This window comes from Aspergillus chevalieri, chromosome 2 (assembly GCF_016861735.1).
Source record: "Aspergillus chevalieri M1 DNA, chromosome 2, nearly complete sequence".
In the NCBI taxonomy this organism is placed as follows: domain Eukaryota; kingdom Fungi; phylum Ascomycota; class Eurotiomycetes; order Eurotiales; family Aspergillaceae; genus Aspergillus; species Aspergillus chevalieri.
The window spans coordinates 3,056,904-3,072,255 of record NC_057363.1 but is presented as its reverse complement, the minus strand read 5'-3'; the positions used below and the strand labels follow the sequence as shown (position 1 = coordinate 3,072,255).

Genomic DNA, 15,352 nt, shown 5'->3' with positions numbered 1-15,352 from the left:
TTTAATTTTCAACAGTCGCTCATGACACATGAGAATTTTAGACAGCTGAGTAAAGGCCAGAAACATGTCGTCCGCACTCGACTCGCTGCTCCATGGTCAGAGTCCGTTTGCCAGCCTTGCCCTTGTGACGGGGCATGACCTGTAGTCGTGCTTCTTCCTTGTCCTTGTCTTCAGGCGCCGGAGGAGCATTGATATATGTCGGCCGCGCCAAGTTGCTCCTCTTGCCAGTTCCCAATTGGTAGTGTTCATTTCCTCCCCACCAGAGTGCATCATACCCCCAATCCTCATTCGTCTCCAGAGCCTTGGTAGATGCGGAATGGATATGGGTGCTGTTGCCCATTACCGCCGCTGCGTGCGTCGTTCCAACAGAGATATCGCGTAGCCGGATAGGAGAAACCTTTTGCGTGCTTTCGTCGAACTCAGACAGGCCACTCAATGCTTTTACCTTGGTAGGTTCATCTTGTAGATGAGTCCATTTGCCGTTACCGAGAAGTCCCCAAATTCCTCGTCCACAAGTCCAGGTATCCGCTGTAATGCAGCCCAGGTCGCGGACTGCGGAAGCATCCTCTTTACGGCCCAGAACCCGCTGCGCGTCCACAGTGAAGAAGCTGTTGGCACCACCAGCAGCGACTTGGGTTACCGTGGGAGCCCATTCATTAGCCCGGTACAGTTTCGAGACGGGTAGCAAAACGGGAGTATCTATGAACGGTGCCGAGGCGTTATACTCCACACCCAGTTGTCCAAAGGAGTTATCTCCGAAAGCAAATACCTGGCCATCCTTGCTGAGGGCCAGAGAATGGTAGTCACCAGCGGCCACTTGCGTGATCTTAGTGCCCTTGAGCGTCGTGATCTCATGGCAAATGTCTACCGGTCCACTGGGTCGGGTGGACCAAGTAAGGCCCGGAATACCAAGTTGCCCAAAAGCAGGGTAGCTCTCCATCGACGATGCAACAGAAAATACACGGCCTGAGCTAGTCAGAAGCAGGGCATGCTCCGAACCACCACTGATAGCGGTGATTTTCTCGGTCATACCCAGATTAGGTTGAAGTCGACGGTAACTGACGCCGGCTTCGCCCGATAGGAACGGCATAACCCACGAGCTTTCCTTAGGCTTGCGACCAGACTGCTGATCTTCCTTGGAGATAGGTAGCGAGTAGACCTTACCATCCGAGGATAGTGCAAGAATTCGATCGCTGGACATGCACAACGAAGTCAAGTTCTTCCCAATCAGGGTTTCCGTAGGCTTAAACTCAGACTCCGAGAAGCCCTTACCCCACTGGATCAAGTCGCCCTTCTCATTGATCGCAGCGCCAGATTTCTCTTCGAGCTTGAGATCTCGAAGCATTTGGCCATCAAAATAGCTGAGACTCCGGGGTGTCTTGATGACGGACTCCTTAGAGTCCGGATCCACAACACGGTAGGCATTGGTACCCCAGAGGTAAACACCAGGACTTCTCAGGCTTCTCTTTTTCTGGACAAGCTGGGTTCCTAGATCTTCCTTGATCTTTGGGAGGCCCTTGGCTTTTGTCTCTTCCCCGGTTTTGTTGCTATCAGTGGTAGCATATATATAAGCCAGAAACGCGGCGGTACCGGCTCCTGCAAACCCTAAGGAGTTTCGAAACCAGTTGGAATTATTCGATGCTCCTCGGTTAGTGCTTGCATAACGACGCCATGATGAAATCGCAGGCTGGCGAGCTCTAACAAGGCGAGAAAGAGTGAGTATATTCGTCGTAGGCTGTCGTGCCCGGTTGGCCCACATTATGCAATTAACAGAGGACTGGGGAAAATGCACATAACAATCAATTCATTTGCCTTTAGAAGGATCAAAGTGTATCAAGTTTCCCCAGAGCAGCTCTTGCGTCAGTAATTGAAGGCGGAAAGAAGCGGCAGAATACCGCATCTCGAACGGCCACGACGGTCAATTCAAGGGAAAGACAAGCTAAGAATGACACGGTTTGCTCCGGCTTATGCGCTGGATTGACGGGCTGCTAACTGGTGTTACTTTGATTCGGCTTTATAAAAGCAGGAACCCCGAGAGAACAAGTGCCCATTGCTCTTTCGCTGTTCGGGTTGCGGCCTCACGATGCGTCCAGAAACCGCGGGACAGCGAAGTCGCCGGCGAACTGTCGCCTCCGGCGCGCCGCCAGAGCCCAAGTCCAATGACATTGACAAATTGGGGACATTACCGGAGGACCCAAAGTCGATTGACGAGCTTCAAAATGAACTAGAATTCCTTCAGTGGTATGGCGGGGTCGAGGATGAATTGCTGGAAGCCAGCTACGATGAATACCAGTAAGCAGGAGCAATTGCGGAATGGCCTTACTACAACCCGATATTCCCCAGAGCTGACTGGTCCTCTTTCCTATGTATAGGTCGTGTCTCGATGAGCTGCAAACCTCGAAATCACACTTGGACGCCCTCCTGTCCGACACCTCGTCTACCCTCAACCTCCTGAGCAGCATATCGGAATCCTTCAAGGCGGTCGAATCGCAAACGTCCAGTTTCCAGAAGAAGTGCGAGGGATTGCTATCCGCGCAAAGACGCGACTTGAAATTAGCGGCCGAGATCGAAGAAAATCTGCAGTACTATGACTTGCTGGATCCCGCTTCCAGAAGGCTTAATGCCCCAGGGGCTGGAAACACTGTTCGTGGGGAGGATTTCTCAGATATGCTAAGACGCTTGGATGAATGCTTGGACTATATGGAGACACATGTTAGACCCCTGTTCCTTCGTGATGTGCGTTGTTCTATGAAACGGTTGGCTGACCCCTCTCTAGCCTGGGCAAAAAGAAGCCGAAGTATATCGGTCAAGATACCGACTCCTTCTCACCCGCGCTCTTACTCTCATCCGGGGTCATTTCGTTTCTGCATTGCGGGATATCCATGTCGACGTCTCGAAGAAAATCTCAGATCAGCAACTAAACGACACCACCACGTCCGCTCTCCTGTATGCGAAATTCAAAGTCGGTGCACCTGAACTAAAGCGAATTGGTCTTGAAATTCAAAAGAGAGCTGTGCCTCCGCTTGATCCCGAACAAGGCAATGAAGCTGAATACCAGAGCCTTCTGAACGAGCTTCACTCAAATTTCTCTGCAACTCGAGGTAAATTGATTATACCATTGGTTCGCAAAAAACTCAACGGCATTGCGCTAGCACCAAGCACATCAGAAGATCTGGTTGCTTTTGCTCGGGGTAGTATCAGCTATATCCGTGGCGTGTGCTTGGACGAGTTCGAGCTTTGGGGTGAGTGGTTTCATGGTCGGGGAGGCCTATATGATTTCTTGGAGACCATCTGTGAGCCTCTCTACGATCACCTCAGGCCGAGAATTATCCGTGAAGATAAAATCATCAAACTTTGTCAACTATGTACATTACTGCAAACACGCTACCTTCTCGATCCAGACGACGAAACCGAGCAAGTAGACGCCAACCAACTTGACTTCTCTCTTTTAATACAGCCCGCCCTGGAAGATGTTCAGACTCGTCTTGTCTTCCGCTCACAAGCGTTCCTCCGCGATGAAATTGAGCGATATAAGCCTCGTCCGGGTGATCTTGATTACCCTGCACACAATCGTGGGGCTTCGATATCAGTGACAGAAAGCCAGATTTCGGGCAAGAAGATGGTGCCTGCTGATGCTGTGGTGAGCTTGTCTAAACAAACAAAGCAAGAAGATGGCGGCGATTCTCCAGATCAAGATTCGAAGTGGGACTTTGACGAATCGCAAGCTGTTTTGAGTGGATGGTATCCGACATTACGGAAAGCCATTTGGCTTCTGAGCAGGATATATCGACTGGTCAATGTATGCAGATCCAAACGAACTTTTTCTCCAGCTGACTTGAAGCTAACCCCCCACATAGTCTACTGTGTTTGATGACTTAGCGCATCAAATTGTGCACCAGACCAACTTATCCCTTCACCAAGCAAGCATTCAAGTGTCGAACAAGTCACCCGCAGACGGACAGCTCTTCCTAATGAGCCATCTCCTTATCTTAAAACAGCAAATCGTGGCATTCGACATCGAATACGTTGCCCCAGAAGTCTCCTTCGACTTCTCTGGCATCACCAGCACATTTTGGGAACTCCGCGAACGTGGTGGTCTCTTCAACCCGGGAAACTTGATGCGTCTCGTTGGTCACGGCCTGTTGCCACGAGTAGTCGAGAACATGCTCGATGCCAAAGTTGAACTCGATGGTCGACTCCGCACAGTCATCAACGATTTCATCAACGTCTTTTCAGACAAGATGACCTCGAACCTCCCCTCGAGATTCGTCGACACGCAAAACCTCCAGCGCGGAGAACTGATCTACCCCACCTGCCAAAACGTCGAAAATGAAGTACCCGGTCTACGCAAGATCCTTGATGACTACCTTGACGATACCCGCATGAAAGAGACACTTGTCGGTGCAGTGCAGGACCGGGTCATCCAGATATACGAAGATTTCTTTGACAAGTACACGTCCTCTGAGAAGCGGAAGGGTAACGTCGTCAGTAAGAAAGGAAAGGGTCGCGAGGACGCGGTGTGGGATGTAGACACATTTGCAGAGTGGTGTGAAGGTATCTTTAGGGTTGGCGTCACTGGTATCCGGCCCGGTGATTTGGATGATGATGACGACGAAGTCATGAGCAGTAGGAGTTTTGAGCAGGAGTGTTAGCAGAAGTGGTAGTATAGGGTCGCTGCGCCGGTGGTGATCAGCTTCTGTCACTCCTTTCTATATTTGTACATATTGAACATCATGTGGCTACCCTTGTGGCGCATTCTACAGACAAAGAAAATGATCCTTGTCGTCGTCACGTGGTCAACCTGCAGGGGAATAATAAACTCAGATATCTACATAGCAACATCAACTAATTGAATTGGCAGTCATGGCTCGATTGAGCCGCCTGCAATTTCTGGGTGTCGCAGTGGTATTCCATCTGCTCTACATCGGCTCGATTTTCGATACCTATTTTGTCAGTCCCGTTATCAATGGTATGAATGCGTACAGCGTCGAAACTCCAGAGCCACCAGCTAAACGTGTTGTCCTTTTTGTTGTATGCGCCTCCTATACTTGAAAATTGGAGATGGTTGGCGAAGTTTTTGTCAGAGGAATTGAATCGTGAGACGGTGTACCTACAAAAGTTGATTCGAAGGACAAGGTATCGTGAAGAGGTATCACTGGCTATGAGTGTACGACTACGGAGTATATAGTATGGGTTTATTCGCAGTTCAAAGTTCGTCCCTCTATCATATCTAAGCAGGTTGGATGTCGGAACCCGTTGTGTTCTGACAGCTTGTGGATTGGTGCCGGCATATGTACTTGTAACGGCAAGGATTCTGAACCTTGGCTCAGACGGTCCAGTCCAAGATTCGGTAAGGTTCATAGCGGTGGGTATTCTGCTGCTAGAATCTGCTAGAATCTGTTAAGGCCTAAGGTTACGTATGAACGCTGGGGCATCACGGTTGAGGGTTCATCTTCAGTGGCTGGCTGAACTAGTTCCAAGTACAAGCACTGGCGTAGGGTGTGCTCATTGAATAGGTTAGTTGAGCCCATATAAAGGCCTAAGAAGTCCACGACGAAATTATTCTGCTGGGCATGTCGCATTACTCCAGTGAGATGCCGCCACTACGTTTATGATATATATTCATTGTATGCTCTAACTTCAGAAACTGAAACTGTTTAGACTGCGTCAAACTTAACTATGCAAGCTGAATCCTCTGGTTTATGGTACGCATGTCTACATTATCTACGATAGTCCCTTCTAACCGTGCATAGTCAAAACATCAAGCCTCACCGATTCGTAGCTCTTCTCGGTCGATATTTCCAGATTCGAGATGACTATCAAAATCTCACTGCAGATGAGGCATGTCGATCAATCTACATGGTCTATATCTATGCACATGCAGCTACCTAACAGTAACAGTACATCAAAACCAAAGGCTTCTGCGAAGATCTCGACGAAGGCAAGATCTCCCTGCCTTTGATATACACTCTTCAGAAAGCCGGTGCCCATCAAGCCACACTCCGAGGCGTCTTCCACAATGAAGCTCACGGGAAGAGCTTTCAATCGAAATGAAAGAGTGGATACCGGCGCATATGCGAGAAACGGGGGCATTGGAATTTACGCTTACCCTGCTTCATGAGATGCAGGATGAGTTGATGAACTGAGCAGTTTGGAGAAGGAATTTGGGTCGAAGAATTCGATTCTTAAGTTGATTTTATTGAGGTTGTGGTTACAGGGACGGTAAACACCGAGTGCATCATCATCGAATCACTCATTTCAATTCATTCAGAAGGGAGACCACATTAACAAACAAGTAGTAATAAAACACTCCAACCTAACAAAACGCGAGAAAAGAAGACAGTCAATAATAAATAGGATATCGTCATACACAAGTGAGAACCAAAGAGATATATCAGCTCATCACTTCAGTCCTTTATCCAAATTATGCGAGGTACACGAATATGCAATCGACAAAAATATGCAATAGCAACACACTTTTGAAAGAAAAAGGGTATGATGTAGAAACAGAAATAGGGAGATAAGACCAAAAAAATTTACAGGCAAAGCAAACAAAACACAAATGTACGCCTTGGCGTGCTTTTGGTTTTATAGGCGGTTCGTAGAAACAGAGGGCTAGTTAGAGTGAATAAGGTCATTAGAGAACATGGCGGATTTTGGCGTAGAGTTCGGTGTCGAGGAAGTTGTATTTGGAATCGGGTGCACAGAACGGGTGAGTCAGGAGGGTTTCGGCAGTTGGACGGTCAGACGAGTCACTATAAACCAATTAACTCGGGAATGAAGGTAGAATGGAGGGAAGATGGACGTACACAGTGAAGCAGTCATACATGAAAGCTAGAGCTGCTGGACTGATGTTCATGGAAACATCTTCGGGAATTGGAGGAGCCTGGTTCAGACTTCCGAGCTTGAAGATGGCACCAATGGCCTCTTCTCTGCTCCATGGACGACGGCCGGCGAACATCTCCAGAACCACACATCCAAGGGACCAGATATCAACCTTGGCGCTGTATCCCTGGCCTTGAGATTGTATGACCTCAGGAGCCATCCAGAACACGGAACCTTGCATCGAATTTGTCGAGTCGTTTCCGTAAATATCATCAGTCTTCTTGGAGATACCAAAGTCCGAGATTCTGCAACTGCCGTCAAGATCCAGCAGAATGTTGTCTGCTTTCAGGTCGCGATGCAGGATTCCTTGGTGGTGCAGGTATGCCAATCCGTCGAGTGTTTGGCGCGTGAGGGACTGCACGACACTTTCCTCGAACTTGCCGTGTTTGCGGAGACAGCTGCCGACCGAACCGCCAGAAATATACTCGAGATAGATTGAGATAGAAAGCTCACCTCGCTCACATCCTAGATACTGCACGATATTCGGGTGCTCAAGGTGCTGCATTGTGTCGATTTCTTGGTTCAAAGCGGAAACCATGTCCTTGACTCGATCCCTGTCTTGTCCGGCAAGCCTAGGGTTGATGTCCACTTGTTTAACAGCCAAGACTTCACCATTATCAGCGTTCATGCCCAGATACACTCGTCCAAACGTTCCCTTGCCAATAAGCTGACCACGGATGATACGGAAAGTTGGTTGTCTCTGAGGCACAGGTTCTTGAGAAGGCTTGTTCTGCGGGATGGGGTCAAGCTGGTTCAACCGTCGACCGGGTCTTGGGCTGATTTGCATTATCTTGGCGCCAAACATCTTGGTACTCTTGCGACGAAGTATGTCACCTGACTTCTGAGGGCCAGAATGAGCGACACTCCTACTCCTGCTGGTTTGATTGGCCCCCTTCGCAACTTCACGAATTGACTTCATTCTTGTAAGTCCACCACCAGAGCGGTTGACATTGCGTCTGGCGACAACACCCGGATCTTGCGGTTTGACTGTATGCTCGCCATCCTGGTTGAATGAACTTGCGGGAGCGTAGCCATCCTGTCGTTGTGTGCGGTGCGAATCAACTTCTGCTGGGTTCTTGCTCGCTGGCGAGGTAGGCGGCGAGCCTCCTTGTCCCTCTAGGTAGGGCGCATCGAGGTCAACGTTCGGGAAGAAGTCGTCCAGATTGTCAATAACACCTTCAACCGGGGGTCTGCTGGCCCAGATATCGCCCCGCGCAAACGAATCTCTTCGGGGTGGTCTTTCATCTTCTGGTGATTCGGCCGCCCCGAAAGGTGTTGGCGCCGGGATTTCGCGGTTGTCACCGCCGCCATTCACAAAGCTTTCACCTGAAGTACTTGGAGTCTTGAAGGTCACGGACCGTTCCTTGCTTGCTCTTGGTTCCGTGTCCAAGGTAAGCGATGGCCTTGCAGCCTTTTGTGCTTCCGGAGATGCAGTGTCTGACCCCTGACCCTTCTCCTGGCTCTGGTTTGCTATCGGTATAGCAAAGAGACCATCGTCAGAGTCATCATCGTCATCATCGGAATCGTCCTCCTGTAGGTCTGGAGTGCGCTGGAACGAGACGTTCGCCTCTTCGAAATCAAATTCAGGTCCATAGGACTTGCGAGATTGTAAGGCTGGTTTTGGTATGGGGGATTTAGCTGAAATGGGAGATTTCTCAGTGGCTATTGGAGTTTTTGGGGTCTCGTTCCATGCCGCAGGCGCAGCTTTCAGTTCATCTGGAACGGCTTATTAGACGAATAACAAGAAAAGGCGAAGGAGTAACATACCTGGCGTATCCTTTGGTGCCTTATTATCCGCCGGATTAGTCGAAGGCGTTCCGATTGCACTTGTCAATCTACCCATACTGGCAAGAGCCGCACCAAGACCATGGCTCTGAGGCTGCGGCTGAGGCTGAGGCGCTTGTTGAATCCGTGGGCGATCAGAATCTTTCTTCCGCAGCGAGTTGACCTTGGTGAGAGTGTTAGATTCATTTGGTGCGGTAGGAGGCTTTCGGTGAGGCACCAAGTGTTCGGCTTTTTTATCTTCATATGGCGAGATTCGTGGAGAGTCGAAATCAATGACACCCTCTCGTCTGTAGCCCGTTTCACCGTATACAGCATCTTTCCTTTGCTGTGTCAAAGGAGGGCCCCTGGTAATGTTGTTGGCTTTCTGTTTCCGCTCGATTTCACGGCTATGCTCCTCCTGACGCACAAGCAAAGCTGCTTTCTCCGGATCAAGATGGGTTCCTGTTGGCTCTGCGCTGCCATCGGCTGCTGATGAGACTCCAATGAAAGGCTGGGAAACGTCACGAGCAGGAAGCTTCGAGACCGGGCTTTTTGTTTGCTGAAGGGGCTGATGGTGTGGTGAGATCCTACTGAGAGCCTCTTCGTCCAGCGGTTTCCGATGTACATGATGCGGCCCCGTTGTGGGTGACGCCGCCGCTTTCTCTGGGAATGATACTCCAAGACCAGTAAAGTGCGCAGCATTGTTTGCCCCAGGATGCGGGTGAGCTCCGCGCACAAAGAACTTCAGAGAGCCGAATGGGTCCGATTTGGTCCGTTGAGTCACAGTCAACAGGGAATCATCCATAGGGTCGTCGTGCTCTGTTTGTCCGGGTTCGGTCAAGAATATCTGGGCACTAGTCCAATCGGAGATTCCAAGGTTTTGGCAGATTGTAGCACGGATCGTCCCAACAGAATCTATGTCAGTGATGTCTACCAGACGGTAATTCCACCCATCCATGGTCACGAAAACGAATTTCTTGCCCTTTTGTGCTGCCTTAGGTCGTACTGGTAACCGCTCAAAATCCGATTGTGAGCCCGACAATGGGCGCCCATTTAAAGACACATCGCTGCGGCTATAGTTCGGATAGCCGTATGGGGTGTATGTTCCACGCGTGTGCACCGGACTCGTAGGGGACTCTAAATGAAGTTCTTCGGGGGATGGGTGACTGGAGTCGTTAGCTCTAGCCTTCTTCTTGAAGAATTTCAGTATTTTGTTTTGTTCTCTGTGCAAAGTTTCCGAACCGTTCCAATGGCGGTTGTACGGGTCTTGTGGCGAGGGACGAGCGCCTTCCTGATCTTTGCTGCGCTCATAGTATCGCCCCCGAGTTGAATCAGAACTGTTGCCTCGAGAATGTTCGAATCTCACGCTCAAATCGCTAGTGGACGATGAAGACAGCCCATGATGCGCAAGCGTGGCAGGCTGTGCAGCCGGACTGCCACTCTTGGGGCTATCTTCATGCGGCCGAGCAGATAACGGAAGATGGGCACTATCATTGGATCGTTGTCTTCGATGGTTGTCACTAACGGCAGACAATAAAGTCCTATGGTGGTCTGCTGGGACCCAGGTACTAGCCTCAGGCGGATTCAGATCCAGGGAAGAAGTGTCATGAATGGAGGGGGGATAGTTAGGCATCGTGACGGAGCGCATTTGCGCATTTTGCCGGTGGTTATGGGACGCTTTAAGTCCGGGACTGCTCTCGATTGCACTATGGGCAGGGAAAGCAGGCTCAAGTCGAGGCGAGTTATCCACCGCTGAGTGAGGCTCCTGTCGTCTCGGCGTAAGAGATCCCGGGTCGTGATGGCCTTGATCATGGATTTGGCGGATCAACCTGCGCATTTTCTTTCCTTCTTCTCGTTCGCGAATTGAATCCCATCCTGTTCCGCTTTTCTCACACTCTTTTGCTAGCTGAGGATAGACGACCTTGTGCATCTTCCCAAAGTTGCCAAAACCATTTGAGCCATAGCCTAACTCTATGAAATCAGCACCCTGGAGTTCCAAGGCTCTGAAGGTCTCCTGCCAGTCTTCAGAGAACCCATTCTTCGCGAGCCATAAGAGCACTCGCTCAAGTGGCCATTGGGTGGAAGCTTCGTTTGGCGACATACCCCCAAGCGATGCACTACTATTGTTGTGGCGGTGACTTGGAGATTTCGATAGCTCGGTGGTTCGGTTCACACTGCTCGATTGACCAGGGGAAAGGACATTGTCAGGCAGGCCTAGAGACGAGGGCCCGTTGCGACCTAATGGTGTAGCCGGAGCATGTGCGTCTCTTTTGTGTGACGGATCCGCATTGACAGGCTCGTATGATTGACTGGCCGCTGTTTGTCCATAACTGTCATATGTAGGGCGAGAGTATGAATCTGCATATGCAGGTATCCCAACACCGGGTCCAAACGAGTCACCCATCGGAATGTAGGTCGCGGATGTTAGGGGTTGACCGTCGCTTGAAGGAAAGGGTGGAGGTATCGATAGGGCAGCTGGCTGACGGTTATATGCGAGATGTTGATTCTGTGTCGGGTTTGAGGGTATCAGAGGAGGCGGGGGTGGTGGTGGGAAGGTTTGCGGGACAGGTTGTCGTGCCCAGGTCTGCTGCCATGCCAAACCACCATGCTGCTGGGGTACTTTCGCATATGCTGCATTTGGAGGCGGTCCAGGAGGTGGCGGGAGGACAACCCCTTGCGTCTGCGTCGGCGGATGTCGAGGCGGCGGCGGGGGTAAGGACGTTATGATATGCGACTGCGAATTCTGCATTGATGGAGGCGGGGGAAGAGGGACATATTGTTGTCGCTGGCCGTCCATGGTTGCGATATGATCCAGCTCAGCTTTGTCCGTGTTCAATTACTTCTTGTTGCCCCCAAATGGTATCTGTTGGCCTTCCCCTCAAAATCTCAAAGGTGATTCCTTTTCTCAGTCACGATCGCAAGAGGATGGAAAAGTATCACGACATTCTCGGGGAACCAGAACCTCACGCAATCGAGCCCATATGCGCCGTCCGCGAGGATTTCCTTGCTTCTAAAGCACGCTCGTGATCTGGATATTGTCTCCGTAGTTCAAGCGACAACTGATACCGGACGTTAACAATCGCACATGATCGCGCGAGCAAGCTCGGGGCACTTGGACGATACTCGGACGGACGACGTATCCGTTCGAAGTAATAATCGGCGAAAAAGAATCGTAACGTCCCGTTCTGTTTCTGAGCCTGCTGCGTAATCGATGGGGTTCGCGAAGTCGATGAAACTGGGCCTTGGGCGATTCGGGGTGACCGACGAGGCCGCGGGTGATCTTAACGAGAAATTGCCTACGATCCGTAATATAGTAAGCAGGAATGAAAATGAGACAGATAATTAATGATGAACATTTCCAGGCAATCAATCATCAGGGGCGGGTCCAGCAAGAGATAGGAGAAGGAACCGACTAGGAACAACTCCCCAGGCTAGTGTGCACTGCCGGCGGATCGGGGTCAAGCAAACATACCACAGAGATAGTAAGAGAATCCAAATAATTCACAAAACGACTGTATTCCAGGCTGTACGCGCAGCCGCGAAACACAAGGCGTTATTCTTTTCCGTCTTTCTAATAATGCCTTTGATGACTGGGGTCACTCGAAGTCGGCAGGGAAATTCGTGGGGATTCCTGAGAAGCTTTGATGCTGTGGCGCCGATCACGTGGCGTCCTCGGGAGTTGGGCACACAGGGGATTGTCGTAGTACATACTCCGTAGTACTTTGTATTATTATGCTGTCGTGTTATTATTGCTGACACTGCCGTATATTACTACATCTAATTGTCTCGGTTCAGCTGAGAAGATCAAATACAAAACAATAAGTAATAGTCGAAAAACCCTGAAGCGTTGCAGCCAACGGCCATGTCCGGTTCCCTAATGCCCCTCAGCCCTATGGAGCCCTCAAGTGACCCGTCATTGGGATAGACTTGTCATTAGTGCTAATTAATTCAGTCCCTTGAAACACTCGGTCGGTTTATTACCTGTCAGTGCGATTATTGAACCAGACACTCGGCAACACCTCGTTTGATACTTCTTCATGCAGGGTTTTGGTTTTACTACGTGTACACTCGGAAAACCGTCCATAGTCGCCGTATATCAGGAGATTACCCCAAACTATTTGACTGTAGCACAATTCCATTAAACTGATAAAAATTGATATTCGGAAACCGCCCTCTTTCTAACTTTGATATCCCCGTGTAATCTCCGAAGTATGCCCAAAATTCCGGAAGTCACGGAGAAGTAATCGACGTGCATTAACGTATCCCTCTTCTCTCTGAAGCATCATAAATTTTATACAAGGTCTATTTGATTGGTAAATTATCTATATCATTAATACAGGAGCCCTCTCAATAATGAACGTGAAATGTTGTCCTTATTTGTTCCTCGCGGCGGCCGCTTCCGCCGTCAATTTCAAAGGCGCCGGGGCATCTTCACGAGGCATGTGGACTTCAACTAACTGTAGTTTCGATTAGCAAGTTTGAATAGGTCATGGGGTTTTCTCAATAGCAAACGAACCTGCAGATGTGGACATGAAGCGAATTCTTGGTTCGCAAAGAGCTTGTTGAGCTCGTCTCTTGTCTTAACCCGGTATCCCTTGTATTTGTCCTTTGCCCCAAACGCTGGAGGCAAGCTCACAAAATCCCATTCTTGAATATCGTTGTAGCTCTGTTCCCATCCATGGATGTATCTCTCGATAGTGTAGCCTTCGTTGCAGATCACGAAACTATTTCGCAGGTTAGTGAGAATCCACCAACCGCGTTTGCTGATGCCAATAGTTTCTCGCGACTTACATTATTGGATTGAGCTTGTTTCGAACCATGGTGCTCACTTCCTGCAGAGTGAGTTGGATACTGCCATCACCAACGAAGAGGATGGTCCGGCGGTTATTCTGTTCCTTTGCAGCAGCGGCTGCACCCTGACAAGCTCCAACAGAGTAACCAATACTACCCCAGAGAACTTGGCTGATGGCTGTAACACCTGGCGGGAACCGAGTCTCCCAGATACCAAAGTTTGCCGTCCCTGTTTCCGTGATGACAATGTCGTTTTCCTTCAACCATTGTCCGACTGTTGGCCATAAGTAGGAATGAGTGATCAACTGCTGCTTCGAATCCTTCTCGCTCTCCGGTAAAGCATTGGTGATCGGCTGGACTGGTGCGGTATTCACAGCACCCATTCTCTCGACCACTTTTCTTAAGACACCCTTCATGTTGGTTTCTGGGTATTCGGAGTAGCGAACTCGCACATACGTGCTATGGAAATCAATGGTGTTCAGCTGGCCAATGCGGTATGTGAATCCAGCCGTGTTAAAGTCAGACTTGATCGCACCGATGCTCAAGACGAGATCAGACGACTCGACTTGTTCCTTAACACCTTGATTTGACCCATTCCCTGCATAAACTCCGCCGTAGTTCGGATGCGTCTCGCTCACAGCTCCTTTGCCCATTGGAGCCACAAAAGTCGGGAGCCCAGAGGCCTTCACCAGGTCATGAACTTCTTCGAGGACTCGATGGCGAATAGCACAAGCATCCACCAGGATCACAGGCTTCTTGGCGGCGTGTAGGTACTTCAAGACGACGTCGACGACATAGTCCTCTTTCTCGGGGTCATTCTTTGGGAGTGAGAGATCAATGGGCGTCTTCAGTCGCTCTCCCTCGATCTTCTTCACAATCAAGTCGGTAGGGAGTGTGATGTAGACAGGGCGACTGCGGACCCAGCATTCACGAATGGCATTGTCTATGAGAGTGGCCACTTCGTGTGTGTCTTCCAAACGTGCAACGCTGCAAGAGAGCTCAGCATTCATCCGGGTAAACACGTTGTAGTCTCCATTTCCTAGCGTATGATGGAGTAGCATCCCGTCCTTCTGCGATCTTGTGTGTGGTTGACCAACAATATGGACAATAGGCACATATTCCGAGTATGCTCCCGCAATGGCGTTAATCGCTGACAGCTCACCCACACCAAATGTGGTCACTAGAGCTGCAATTCCGTTAACTCGGGCATAACCATCCGCAGCATATCCTGCGTTGAGTTCATTGCAGTTTCCAATCCAATGGAGCCCGCATTTCGACAGGTAATCTAGCGCTGCAAGGTTGTAGTCACCTGAAGATAGGCCTCGTTAGCAACCAATAAATTGACCATGGGTATCTAGGCAACTAACCTGGGACACCGTGAACCGAACGGACACCGACCTCTTTCAGTCGTCGGAACAGGTATTCAGCAACGTCTATAGGCTGACGAAGCTCCCTTGTGTAAATATCTGTAGCCATTGTGAACGGAGATCAATTGCAAGTGAAATACACCGATCAGGCTTGTAGACTGGGATGAAGGGTGTGAGAGATAAATCCTTCACATCTGCAGTACGTGAGGACTCGCTGAATATAAACGAGAACAAGAAATCCATGGACGATACGTCATGGAGATAAAAGCGCGTGATGTCATGCGCTGCGGCGAATACTACGACCGGTCACAGTAACAACAAGCAGCTTCATTACTATGATCGTCTAAGCGGAGTTCTCTTCCGACGAACTACTGTCAGGCTTTTCAGATAAGCTATGCTGGGTTTCCATGGCACAGGAGCCCCCTTCATATGGAAGTACTGAGTGTCGCTAGCAGAAAAGCATACCGATGGGGTGCTCACCCACTAATCCTGATTAGGAATTCGCCGAATTTCTGGCGATAAGATAAAATCAGCACACTGAAACC

The 15,352-nt window shown here is 49.9% G+C and overlaps 5 protein-coding genes across 5 annotated transcripts; 2 read left to right on the top strand and 3 right to left on the bottom strand.

Moving 5' to 3' along the window:
* Positions 1-37: 37 nt before the first annotated feature.
* On the bottom strand, positions 38-1,759 carry ACHE_21083S (RCC1 domain-containing protein; the record flags this gene model as incomplete). The annotated part of the gene is made up of 1 exon (XM_043285457.1): positions 38-1,759. One exon carries the CDS (start codon positions 1,757-1,759, stop codon positions 38-40), a length of 1,722 nt encoding a protein of 573 aa, XP_043134147.1.
* A 324-nt stretch (positions 1,760-2,083) lies between these two features.
* Positions 2,084-4,652, top strand: COG3 (Golgi transport complex subunit COG3; the record flags this gene model as incomplete). Its single annotated transcript, XM_043285456.1, has 4 exons — positions 2,084-2,292; positions 2,373-2,712; positions 2,777-3,799; positions 3,858-4,652. 4 exons carry the CDS (start codon positions 2,084-2,086, stop codon positions 4,650-4,652), a joined length of 2,367 nt encoding a protein of 788 aa, XP_043134146.1.
* A 1,027-nt stretch (positions 4,653-5,679) lies between these two features.
* On the top strand, positions 5,680-6,054 carry ACHE_21081A (uncharacterized protein; the record flags this gene model as incomplete). Its single annotated transcript, XM_043285455.1, has 3 exons — positions 5,680-5,705; positions 5,754-5,841; positions 5,902-6,054. 3 exons carry the CDS (start codon positions 5,680-5,682, stop codon positions 6,052-6,054), a joined length of 267 nt encoding a protein of 88 aa, XP_043134145.1.
* Positions 6,055-6,637: 583 nt separating this feature from the next.
* bck1 (putative MAP kinase kinase kinase (Bck1)) lies at positions 6,638-11,446 on the bottom strand (the record flags this gene model as incomplete). Its single annotated transcript, XM_043285454.1, has 4 exons — positions 6,638-6,755; positions 6,810-8,601; positions 8,653-8,833; positions 8,888-11,446. 4 exons carry the CDS (start codon positions 11,444-11,446, stop codon positions 6,638-6,640), a joined length of 4,650 nt encoding a protein of 1,549 aa, XP_043134144.1.
* Positions 11,447-13,022: 1,576 nt separating this feature from the next.
* Positions 13,023-14,916, bottom strand: PDC1_1 (alpha-keto acid decarboxylase family protein; the record flags this gene model as incomplete). Its single annotated transcript, XM_043285453.1, has 4 exons — positions 13,023-13,106; positions 13,166-13,373; positions 13,441-14,749; positions 14,808-14,916. The coding sequence occupies 4 exons, from the start codon at positions 14,914-14,916 to the stop codon at positions 13,023-13,025; spliced, it is 1,710 nt and encodes a 569-aa protein (XP_043134143.1).
* Between the last annotated feature and the right edge of the window lie 436 nt (positions 14,917-15,352).